Here is a 12,199-nt window from a genome sequence, read left to right as displayed (position 1 = left end):
TCAGCTATCTTTACCTTCATGAATCAATAATGACCTCTTTGACCCATTACATCAACACAGCCTCACGTGACTGATGGGAAAGAGCTGCGTTTGTGTGTTTTTGTTGGTAAACACTCTGATGAAGTGTTGTCCATGAAAAGGTCACACTTGTCAACAAGGTCACAACTTTAGGTGCTGGAATTCTTGTGTCCTAAAATAAACCTGAGGTCGTTCTCCTTAGCTCCGACTGACTGACTGACTGACTGACTGACTGACTGACTGACTGACTGACTGACTGACTGACTGACTGACTGACTGACTGACTGACTGACTGACTGACTGACTGACTGACTGACTGACTGACTGACTGACTGACTGACTGACTGACTGACTGACTGACTGACTGACTGACTGACTGACTGACTGACTGACTGACTGACTGACTGACTGACTGACTGACTGACTGACTGACTGACTGACTGACTGACTGACTGACTGACTGACTGACTGACTGACTGACTGACTGACAGGCTGTTGTTGTAGCTGCTCAGGTGTGAGGACGGTGTACTGTGATATTTATATGAATATTTCCTCAGGAGTGGGAGGAGCTCAGGTGCAGTAACAACACGTTACAGTGAAGTTATGCAGACGATGACATGTTCTCTGTGGTTTTTTTTATCCTTTTTTCCTTTCAGTTCTGCCACAGAATTTCTTTGTTGAATCTCAGTTGGTCAATCATTATGTTGACGTCGTGCAAAGCCAGTTTCCTTTTCATTCCAAAACTCTACTATTGTTGTGTCAATCATTATGTTGACGTCGTGCAAAACTCTACTATTGTTGATTTCCATGTAAAAGTACATGTAAACAACAGCCCACAGAGCTCAGTCCAGTTCTTATTTCTGGTCTGTGGTCTCGTGGTAAACTGTGAGCCACGGTTTGGCCCCTCTTTGTGTGGCCCCTCCCCACATGCCATGTCACTGTGATGGATTAACATCTGGGATGAGCTCAAACATGTTGGTACATCTGTCCCAGATAGTTTGGATTTTCCAAAGCTGTTCCATCAGTCAACCTGGATCATGGTGTCATCGACTGTTGTTGGTTTTTAAATCCCTAATTGCGATTCATACATTTCTGCCTCGTGTGTTAGCACCGTCGTAACATCCGTCCATGGGGTTTGAATCCTCAGCTAATTAGCAGCTAGTTGTAGCCTCTCCAGTGGACACATTTGTACTGGAGCTGGGAGTAAACAGGAGTCACTGGACACTTAAAGCCAGGGCAGTTACCAGACTCTAGTGACACTACATGCTATTTTTTTTTCTCTTTGTGTTTGTGAAGCTTCTGTTTCCTCCTGCCACTCACATCTGTTTGTTTGTTGTTTTTTTTCAGCTGGAGATGGAGAAGCTGCAGCTTCAGAGTCTGGAGCAGGAGCACCGTAAACTGACAGCCCAGCTGAAGGACGAACGAGAGAAAAATAAGCACATTGTCATGATGTTAGTAAGAGAATGCAAACAGCTGGCTACGCGGGTGGTCGAGGAGTCGCAGCGCTTCGATGAACTGCAGGCTCGCCTGGACGAGGAGAGCCACACCACCGGCCGCCTGCAGGAGGAGCTAAGTACCGAGAGACAGCGCAGCCAGCAGATGGAGGCCAAGATGGAGAAACAGCTGTCTGAGTTTGACACGGAGCGCGAACAGCTACGCGCCAGGCTGGGCCGCGAGGAGGCCGAGAGCCAGAGTCTGCGGCACCAGGTGGAGCAGCTCAGGACTGAACAAAGCGATGGCAAGAACGCCGCCGTGGCTCAGCCTGCTGCTGCAGCTGAACCTGCCGCCGCTGCAGCCGCTCCGTCCAAACCCAAGGCCCTGAAGTCCGTATCCATAGCGACGGAGCCCGTCTGCTCTCGACCTGCGTCTTGCCAAACAGACCTGACCCCCAGTGAGGTGGAGGCTCCGAAAAAGAACCCACTCAGTATAACCGTCAAACCGTCCCCCGCCAATTATGTGGGTCTGAGTCTGCCAAAGACGACTGGACGTGGGATTGTCCACAGCAGCTCAGGAGGACTGGCACAAACAGAAAATGGCTCCGAGGGCCAAGCCCCCCATCCTTTACCCACTGGGGTCAGCCCTCGTGTCCAAGCAGCTCGCTACAAGTTCCAGGAACAGGACCAAAACGGCACGGCGTCTCAGACTCCACCAGCCCGTGACCTCTCTCCTACGAACCGTGACAACTTTGTCGCCAAGCAGCAAGCGCGTCACACTGTCACGCAGGTTCTCTCGCGCTTCACCAGCCCTCCTGCAGGAGGCGCTGGACCTCTGCGACCGGGCCTGCCCCACTCTGCCTCAGAGGGAGGTCCTTTTCCAGGCCGTCTGAGCCACCCCATCGGTCTTAAATCGCCAACGGTGGCCAGGATCGACCGGGGGAACCCTCCTCCTATTCCTCCAAAAAAACCAGGGCTTTCCCAGACACCTTCTCCTCCTCATCCACCCATCAAGGTGGTGGGGGACAGCAGCCGCTCCCCCGGGGCTGGAATTAAACCGGCCACTCCCCAACTGCCACCTAAACCAGCCCTGGACTTGGTCCCAGCCCTGACGGCCTCTCAGGTGGGTGCCTGTCCCCGTTCTCCGGGGCCCGGCCGGGGCCCTCAGCGGCAGCCGGCGGCAGCATGTGCAGAGTGCCCCCCCGTCATCAACCCCACCTCCACTGTCAGTAGCCCATCCTCCATAATCCCCTCCTCCTCCATTAGTGCTCCATCCTCCCGTAGTCCCAGCTCCCTGGCACCAGCATCAGGTAAAGGGGCTCCTCCGTGCTCCACCCCCCCTTCAATTTTCCCACTTCCTCCTTTCTTTTCCGTGTTCTTCCATGGTGCTAGCATAGCGTATCTGAGTGTAGTTTTTAGGGCGCAGGGAAACTACAGGACCCACAGTTCTCTTCATTCTGGCTGTGATGTCATCGCTGCCATCTTCTCTTACTCTTCTTCTTCTTTTCTTTTTTCTTGACTCCAAGTTTCCTCCCCTCTGGGCACTTCCTGTCTCCCATGTTGTCACGATGTCAGGAGCAGCCGGACATCGACAACATGTCGCTAACGTGTGATTTATCGCAGCATCAGGATGTTGTCAGGGCAAAGACAGGCACACCAGATATCATCTTCACTCTGATTGGACCGTTCTCACCAGTAACCCCTGACCTCTCTGAAGCTGATGCCAGAGGCTGCTCTCTCTCCCTCTCTCTGCCCCCCTCACCCATCAGCATGCCATCACTTCTCCTCTACTTCCTGCATGCCTTCATTCCCACTGTCACTTCATTTTCCAAGAAACGTCAATCTGTACAAATGTCACTTCATTTTCCAAGAAACGTCAACCGCTGTACGTTACGTAGCCTTTACTGGATGTTGTTGTTGTTGTTGTTGTTGTTGTTGTTGTTGTTTGAATCCCTGATCGGTCCATTTCCGTGTTTTCCCGGTGCCTTACGGCGACAGGTAAATTTGTGTCGTACAACGGTTGTTACGTACGTAGAAGGTTTTGTAAATGTACAAAAATGTGCAGTTAATATTTAGGTGAACCTTATGTTGTTTCTACTATTACACATATGTTAAAGTGGGTTATTTCTTACAGTCATCCTACAAATGAATTTCCTCAACTTTTATTATAAATATAATCAGTGACTTTGATGTTGATGATTTCGTCAGGTCTGAGCGTTTCCCCATCATTGTTCCTGAAATGTAGCCCCAAACCCTGACAGAGCCTCTGCAGGAAGATTCCAGGAACTGTTTAAGACAGTGTCTGTCTTTAGGGAGAGAAAATAAATAAATAAAATTAAATACATTTATATCATTCATTAAAACTAGCATGAGGTATTATTAAATAATTATTTAATTAAAATGGTTAATTAGAAAAATATATACATTAATATTGTGGTTTTGGACAGTTGTCCACAATCACCTTTAGGTCTTTATTAAGACCACCTTGTTATGACAAAAAAAATGTCTATGAAAGCGTCACATTCTTCGTGTTAAATTACTGTAATAGATTCACTGTTACCTTTGTTACCACCAGAATAACAGTTCACCTCAGTCAGTCACACAGATGTCGTTTGAAAAAACCTTCAGCTTCAGCATCAGTGCAGTTTGTCTGAAGAATAAACCTGGAGCGTCTTAAAGAAACTCTGTGACTTCCTGGACACATTTGTCTCCGTTTCCAGCCAGAACACAGTCTGATCTGTCGGCAGCCAGGACAGAATTCACCCTCTGTCCCCGGTGTCTTGACTTCCTCCTCCTCCTCTTCCTCCTCTCACAGACTCAGTGGTGCTGTGGAACTGCAGAACCTGAGTTCTTTTTTTTTCTTTGCTGTTGTCTGACTCTTCACTTCTTTTCTGTCTCTCTGTTTTTCGTACACTTTTATTGTTACACAGTCAAACGTTCCACAGAACAGGAATATCTGATACAAGATATTGTAGCTGTAGAAACTGAACTGTCGGTTCTGAACTGTCGGTTCTGAACTGTCGGTTCTGAACTGTCGGTTCTGAACTGTCGGTTCTGAACTTGTGCTTGAAGCCAAATCACGTCTTTCTTTCTTGTTGGTTGTTTGTTGTTCTGTTTGTTCGTCGTATTGTTCTAAAGCAGATCTGCTGTTAGAACAAGAACCTCTAAATATGGGATCAGTTAAGTTCAAATTATTACTTTATCTTCCTTTTTAATTAAATTAATTATGTGTATTAATTAATTTAATTGTGAACTAGTTGCCTGTAGCGTGGTGCGAACAGGGTGATCTTTAACACTGTACCTCAGTGCAGGTGGAGGATGGGTGTCGGAACTGTGGAGGTTGCTGGTTGAACACCTCCTCCACCTCCTCCACCTCCTCCACCGTTCACTGCTCCTCAGACAGTAGAGGTTGTGTTTTGGTTTTAAAGTGGTCTCTCCTTCCTGTTACACCCCTCGACCCCCTCCCATGTTCAGCACTTCTAGTTTCTTCCACTTCTTCCTCCTCTCCGTCCTTCCTAGTTTAACCTGTGCTCCTCCTGCTCCTCCTCCTCCCTCCTGCAGGCTGGTGTCCCTCCGTAGTCTCCTCTCTCAGTGGCGGTGGGCTCGCTGCCCTGGACGGCGGGCGCCCTCTGCTCCTCCAAGCTGCTTCCCAGGGAAATGTCACTTTATTGTCAATGCTGCTTAACCAACCAGACCTGACCACTACCACCTCCCCCATGTCTGACAACCTCACCTCCTCCACCACCTCCTTCACCACCTCCACCACCGCCGCCGGCATGGAGGACCAACCCCATCACCTTGACGAAGACCATCATCTCTACCACACCACCCACCAAACCTCTGCCTTGTTTGCTGCTGCACAGAACGGACACACAGGTGAATGGTTTCACTTTCTCCTCGACAACCACACGTTGGTTATAGTCGCCCCCTGGTGGTAGTTCTGTTGTCGTGCTTAGTATATACTTGTTCATTTTTCTACAACTTACAAATGAGTATTTAAAAGTTAAATAGCTCTCTTGCTTTGGCCCACTTTATTAATTTAATTATTACAATTAGGTATTGCAGGGCAAACTTTATTAAAATATATATTTCTTGCTAATATTTAGTCAAAAAGAGAAGCTAGCTTTTAGGTTCTTTTTTCTTTCGGCTTTGTCTCTTTTGTCCCTTTTTCAAAAAAAAATTTCAAAAGGCTTTTTCTAAAAATTTTTCAATTGTGAATTTTTTGTAAAAATTTTCAAAAAATTTTTTTTTCGAAAAAAGTTTCAAATTTTTTTTCTAAAATGTTTTCAAAAAATTTTTTTCTAAAACTATTTCAAAATTTTCAAAAAAAAAATTTTTTTAATTTTCAAATTTTTTTTCTAAAAATTTTTTCAAAATGTTTTTTTATGAGAAACATGCAGAAAAGATAAAATGTTGACTTTTTTTCACAAACTTTCAAAAAAAATTCTAAAATTTTTTGAAAAAATTATACAAAAAAATTTTCAAAAAAAAATTATACAAAAAAAATTTCAAGAATTTTTTTTCAAAAAAATGTTTTTTTTAAAAAAATTTCAATTTTTTTTTCAAAAAAATTTTTTAGACATAAAAAATACATGGAAAAATCGACCTCCGATATTAACCCATGTGTCCTGGGTCTTTCCTCAGAGTGTGTGAAGCTGCTGCTGTTTTCAGGAACTCCTGCTGATGTTACTGATGTGAATGGACTCACACCCTTGCACTTGGCTGCCGCCCATGGCCACAGCAGGTGAGTCCTGACACCCCCCCCAACACCCCCACCCCCCCCCAGTTGACTTTTATATACTGGATTTTACGATTAATGATAAAAAAATGTGCGATCTCTGTGTGAACGGTGTAGATGTGAGTATTGTTTTTCCAGTTTTAAAGTCTCTTCTTTGTGCTGTGGACCAGTGTGTCCTCCATCGACGCCACTTTATCCTCCAACATTGATTTCAAATGATGAGAGGATCATTTGGCTCCAACACTACATTAAGTGTCAGAACTGGTCTTTCACACTGATTCTGATTTATTGGTGGGTGTTGGTCCAAGCTGACAGGGAGACAGAAAGTGAGAGAGAGAGTGTGTGTGTGTGTGTGTGTGTGTGTGGACATTTACCAAATGAAAAAACCAAACACGATGTCTATGACCAGCTGTGGAATGTGCAGTGTAGTAATATCTGATTACAGTGTTATTTATAGAGCTAGAATATCCAACGACAAACTCCACTGCCTCCCCCAACACCCACTCCCCTACACACACACACACGTACCCGTTCTCCCCTCCATCCTACTCATACATACCTAAACACACACATATATAATGGAACTATATAAATACATACATGTGATAACAATAAAATCATCACGTACTTATCTTTGTCTCAGACCTAATCCTCTTCACCTACAAATCCCACCCTGACCCTGGTCCTCACCATGATCCACTTCATCTCAGAGTCCAGTTCTCACCAGCCCATGAACAGTGTCAACATGTCTGTCTGAGGTGTGTTCACCGTCACGACCCCTTCACCGTCACGACCCCTTCACTCTCACGACCGCTTCATCTAAAAATTTTCAAGAAAATTTTTCAAATTTTTTGAAAAAAATTTTTTCAAAGAATTTTTTTCAAAAAAAAAATTTTTTTTCAAAAAAAAATTTTTGAAAATTTTTCAAAAAAAAATTTTTGAAAAAAATTTTCAAAAAAAAATTTTTTTTTCAAAAAAAATTTTTTTTTTCAAAAATTTCAAAAAAACATTTTTTTTTTAAAATGTTTTTCAAAAAAAAATTTTTTTTTTCATAAAAAATTTTTCAAAAAAAAAATTCTTTGAAAAAATTTTTTTTGAAGAAATTTGAAAAGTTTTCTTGAAAATTTTTAGATGAAGGGGTCGTGAGAGTGAAGGGGTCGTGACAGTGAAGGGGTCGTGACGGTGAAGTCTCCTCAGACAGACATGTTGACACTGTTCATGGGCTGGTGAGAACTGGACTCTGAGATGAAGTGGATCATGGTGAGGACCAGGGTCAGGGTGGGATTTGTAGGTGAAGAGGATTAGGTCTGAGACAAAGATAAGTACGTGATGATTTTATTGTTATCACATGTATGTATTTATATAGTTCCATAGTTTGAAAATTTTTTAGAGATTTTTTTTGAAAAATCTTGAGAAAAAAATTTTTTTGAAAAATTTTTAGAAAAACATTTTTTTGAAAAATGTTTAGAAAAAAAATATTTTTGAAAAATTTTCAAAAATTTTTTTTCAAAAAAAAAAAATTTTTTTTTCCAAATAAAATTTTTGAAAAAAAACTTTTTTTTTCAAAAAAAATTTTTGAAAATTTTTCAAAAAAAAATTCTAAAGATTTTTCAAAAAAATCTAAATATTTTTCAAAAATATTTTTTTTTCTAAAAATTTTTCACAGTTTGAGCTGTTTTTAAACTAAGGCCGTCGCTCTTCTTTAGCCTCATTTTGCCAGCTAGCCTCTAACTTAGCCATGCTATGCTAAATGTTCAGGATCTTTATGGATTCAGTCGTTTTATTTGCTCCATGTTGTGGAACACGTTGTTCAGTCTGTAAATCTCTCTCCTGCCTCTGCAGCTGTGCAGACGTGCTGCTGTCTGCAGGAGCTGCTGTGGATGCAGCGGCGGCAGACGGGGGTCAGACCCCCCTCTTCGTGGCCTGTGAGGCTTGGCCTGTGTCCAGTCCTGCCTGACCGCCGGGGCTGATCGCTCCCGCACCACCTCAGTAAGTCCACTAGGCTGTGCTTTACCTCTGGACATGTTCATTTTATATAACATAGAATAAAAGTTGTTACTGCTTTTCTTTTTTCTGAAGGCTTGAGAAATTACATCTACATTTTCCTGACACATGGATTAATCTTTTAAATTACAAACAACAGAAAACCACAACGTAAACTGAACTCTAACACATCAGAGTCTCAGACTTTTTTCTTGCTGCCTATCATTCCAACCTGTAATTGGTGCAGCCTATGAGCTTCCTTGGTCTCCATGGTAACCATAGGGGTCTGCTGGTTGCCGTGACAGCTTGTGACGGGACCCCTGGTGCCCCTATATTTAGTCACCTGCTTTGTTCCTCATTTAGCTCGGTGTCAGTGCTGAGCCAGGGAGATGCCAGAGTCTCTGTGGCCCAGAGGTATTTTTAGAGTTGGGTCAAATGTAATGATTTAACCTGGAGGAGCTCATTTTACCTGGGTGACGAGGCTACTTTCTGAATATGCATTAGTTTTTAGTAGGGATGTCCGATATTAACATCCAAACGCTTAATTTTTCAGAAATATTTTTCAAAAATAACCGATTTAACCCTGGTGATATTTATTTATTTATCTGTACAAACTGCTGTCTGAGTATGAGGTTAATTAAATGAGCTGCAATGCTGCCATCTAGTGACTTTCACTTTAATATACAGCTGTTTTTCCCCCCAACACTGTTCACTTTCTACAGGACGGCTGCACTGCTCTCCACGCCGTGGTGCGCTCTGGACACGTGGACACGCTGCGTCTCCTCCTATGTCACCCACCTCAGGCTGACCCCACTGTGACCCCTGACCCCTCGGGCACCCTGACGTTACCTGCTGCACTACTGAATCAGGCCAACAGTGATGGATGGACCGCTGCGCACATGGCTGCTGCTCTGGGCCTGAAGGTGAGAACCGGAGGCGGTTACCATGGTAACAGCGCAGCCTGACGTGACGCAGCTGTTCACCGTTTTTTAATTGACCTGTACTTTAAAAATAACAGCGGACACTGAAATCTTCGCATGACGATGCGGGAATATACATAGCTGAAAAATATAGGCAAAATGTGTCATTTCATCGAAACAGACGCCCCCTGCAGGAGAACTGAAAAATAACAAGTGACTTTCTGTGGAGTAATGCCGGTGCACGGCCTGTGTGTTTACCACAGTCCAGACTGTAGTCGACCACATGTCGTCCACCCCCGGCACCGGTCTCCACAGTTTTTATTGACCTTGTTGGCTGGAAACTTCCATCTCAGCCTAAAGGTGGCGTCGGTCTAGACTAGATGAACACCTGACTGGAATACAAATGAGGGATAATTATTGATTTGTGCTTTAGTTACACACACACACACACACCTGTTATTAACACCTGGTGAATTACAGGACAATTTAATTACATTGTTCTGCATTGTGACCTCTGTGTGACCTCTGTGTGACCTCTGTGTGACCTCTGTGTGACCTCTGTGTGACCTCTGTGTGACCTCTGTGTGACCTCTGTGTGACCTCTGTGTGACCTCTGTGTGACCTGTGTGTGTGTGTGTTTGCTTGCAGGAGTGTCTGGAAGTGCTGTGCAGCCACCGTGAGCAGGACATCCAGAGGAGAGATAAGTGTAATCGGACCATTCATGACGTGGCCACCGATGACTGCAAAGATTTACTTGAAAACCTCAGTGAGTGACGGCCTGACTGACAGCATGTCTGCGTCTCACGTCTCTTTTCCAAAGTCACTTTGAAGCTGACCTTCAGTTGTTGCTGATTTTTTAGTCAACACAAAGTTGAAACAACAGGCAGTGTGTTTACGTTACCTCAGGATGGTTGTTCAGTTTCACTCCCGCTGCAGTTTCCACATTGTTCCTACAGTGAATGTTATGGAGGAAACAAAGGACAAACTCCTGTCCGTCAGTGGTGAAAAACAAAAATGTCCTTTAACCAAGTACTTCTTTGTGGTCTTTGTTTTTACTCTTGACCTTTATTGGTCATAAAAGTTTAAATTCTGCACGTTGTTCCTGTCACTTCTCTGACTAATCTCTTAATTGTTCTCGCTGTTGCCGACTGTTGAGCAGTGACACAATGAGACAGCTGACAAAACAAGGCCGAGTGTCTCCGTGCTGAGGTCACGGGGACTTTCAGTCACGTCTGTAATGACAATGTGACCGTTGTGTGTTTAAGGTTGTGTGTTAGACTCTACACAGAACAACGATCATGTCTGTAAACTGTCACCGTGTTACAGCAGAGTGTAACACTGCCACCAGGGGTTAGAACACTGTTGCAGTGCCACTGTTTCCCAGGACAGTGAAGGCATCACTGTCGTAACTGCACATCTGTTTTTGGTTGGTTTATCTCTCCTGAGTTATCCAATCAGATGCAGAAGAGCTACTAAAGATTGGACTCTTTTTGGTCTGGCCTCTAGACTCGTACAGAGTCCTGGTGCGTCTCCAGTGTTCTGGTGGAGGAGCGGGGTCCATGTGTCCTGTGGAGGCCCTCGAGGAGGAGGCCAAGTGGGGCACCAGCAGTCAGCTGGTGCTGTGTAGAGTGTCAGTGGACCGGTCCATGCCCTGGTCTCAGTTGGGCTCCGTCCTCAGCCAATCCTTCACCTCGCACCTCCACATTCTTTGTGGAGACTCTCCGCAAGGGAGAGAGGAGGTGCAGCGCCCCCCACTGGGCCTTGGCCCCTCTAGTATCTCCTCCATCCTCATTGGTAAGGCCTCTAATGGTGTTTTATTTTCATTTTCCTGACCACGTTTATTTTATTTGATCTTTTCTTTTCTTTTTTTTTCCAGGTGACACTGAGTGGCTGCCAGGTCAGGAGCTGCCTCTGTCTCCCTGGGACCTGGTCAGGAAGCCTCTCAGCCAGTGCATCACGGTTCGGCTTAAAGGTACGTAGCCGTACTCAGCCTCCAGTACTGTCAAAACAACAGACGTCTTCTGCCTAATCCTTACGGACGCATTTGTCGCAACAAGGATTAACAACATGTTGAATTTGGTTTGGTTGTGAATTTGTTTGCTTTTTCTTTGTAAAGTGTGTGCAACTCTCTTCACAGGTCTGTCAGAGTCGAGTCTCGATGAGCTCGCCTTGGAATCTCTCTTCTCTCTGCCACTGCTACACAACTATGTCCGCCTGGTAACACACAAGTTTTCAGTGATTAAATGGTTGAGGTGTCAAAAAAGTAGCTAGAAAACAGAAGTAGTTATTGACACATGAAAGAAAACATTTTCTTTTTTCTAACACCTACACTGCCCCTTGCTGGAGTTTTCGACAAATTACAACCTACACTGCCCCTTGCTGGAGTTTTCAGAATTACGACAAAATCTGACAAACTCCTACAAAAATGTACAAAATGTAATTCTGGACAAAAACATAAGAAAAAATGAAATAGCACTAAGATGTCATTTCGTATCAGTCAAATGGAAACTGTTTGTGTTTGAAGGTGGAACAATATGGAAACCTTATCTTCCACGGGCTTGAAGGAAGCTGTCAGGAGTACGTCGCCAGTCTGGTGGCTCGCTGCATCAAAGTGAGTACAAGACCCCCAAAATCCACTTTGTTACAGGGGACAGTTTGGTCTTTTGAAGGGTTAAAAAAAATCACCCAAAAATGGTATATACCCATGGACATAACAGACATAACCAGTCCATGAGGTACTGTGTTTTTAGTTACATTGTTTCATGCTTAAAATTTAGAAAGAAAGTGATTTATTGGAACATTAACTATGACCAAACCTAAAATATTATCCCAATAATTTTCTGAAAAAGTGTTCAAAAATAAGTTTACCAAAAATGAATAAAAATGAACTAACCTGTCTAATATGTAGCAATTAAAAGAACTTTTTAAAAAAAGGTTTTTCAAAAAAATGTTTTAAAAATTTTAAATAAAAAAATTGACAAATTTTTCAAAAATGTTTTTTTCTTCTAAAATTAAAAAAAAAATTCAAAAATTTCTGCAAAGAATTTAATAATTATTTTGTGTTTTAAACTCCACCATCCACCATCGTGAAAAAATCTTGCATTTTA

The 12,199-nt window shown here is 43.5% G+C and overlaps 1 protein-coding gene across 1 annotated transcript in view; it reads left to right on the top strand.

Annotated features, from left to right (window-relative positions):
• The window catches only part of LOC103379561 (cortactin-binding protein 2-like), a 43,962-nt gene extending 31,915 nt beyond the window's left edge, over positions 1–12,047 (top strand). Inside the window, 11 exon segments of the mRNA XM_008311155.3 lie at positions 1,366–2,761; positions 5,013–5,327; positions 6,096–6,195; positions 8,032–8,117; positions 8,120–8,178; positions 8,895–9,095; positions 9,741–9,858; positions 10,599–10,886; positions 10,969–11,064; positions 11,230–11,309; positions 11,617–12,047. Coding sequence (XP_008309377.2) covers positions 1,366–2,761; positions 5,013–5,327; positions 6,096–6,195; positions 8,032–8,117; positions 8,120–8,178; positions 8,895–9,095; positions 9,741–9,858; positions 10,599–10,886; positions 10,969–11,064; positions 11,230–11,309; positions 11,617–11,826 — 2,949 coding nt within the window. The 3' untranslated portion in view covers positions 11,827–12,047.
• Positions 12,048–12,199: the final 152 nt, after the last annotated feature.

This window comes from Cynoglossus semilaevis, chromosome 6 (genome assembly GCF_000523025.1).
Source record: "Cynoglossus semilaevis isolate Cse_v1.0 chromosome 6, Cse_v1.0, whole genome shotgun sequence".
In the NCBI taxonomy this organism is placed as follows: domain Eukaryota; kingdom Metazoa; phylum Chordata; class Actinopteri; order Pleuronectiformes; family Cynoglossidae; genus Cynoglossus; species Cynoglossus semilaevis.
The sequence above is the reverse complement of the archived record's forward strand: the minus strand, read 5'-3'. Positions and strand labels throughout refer to the sequence as shown.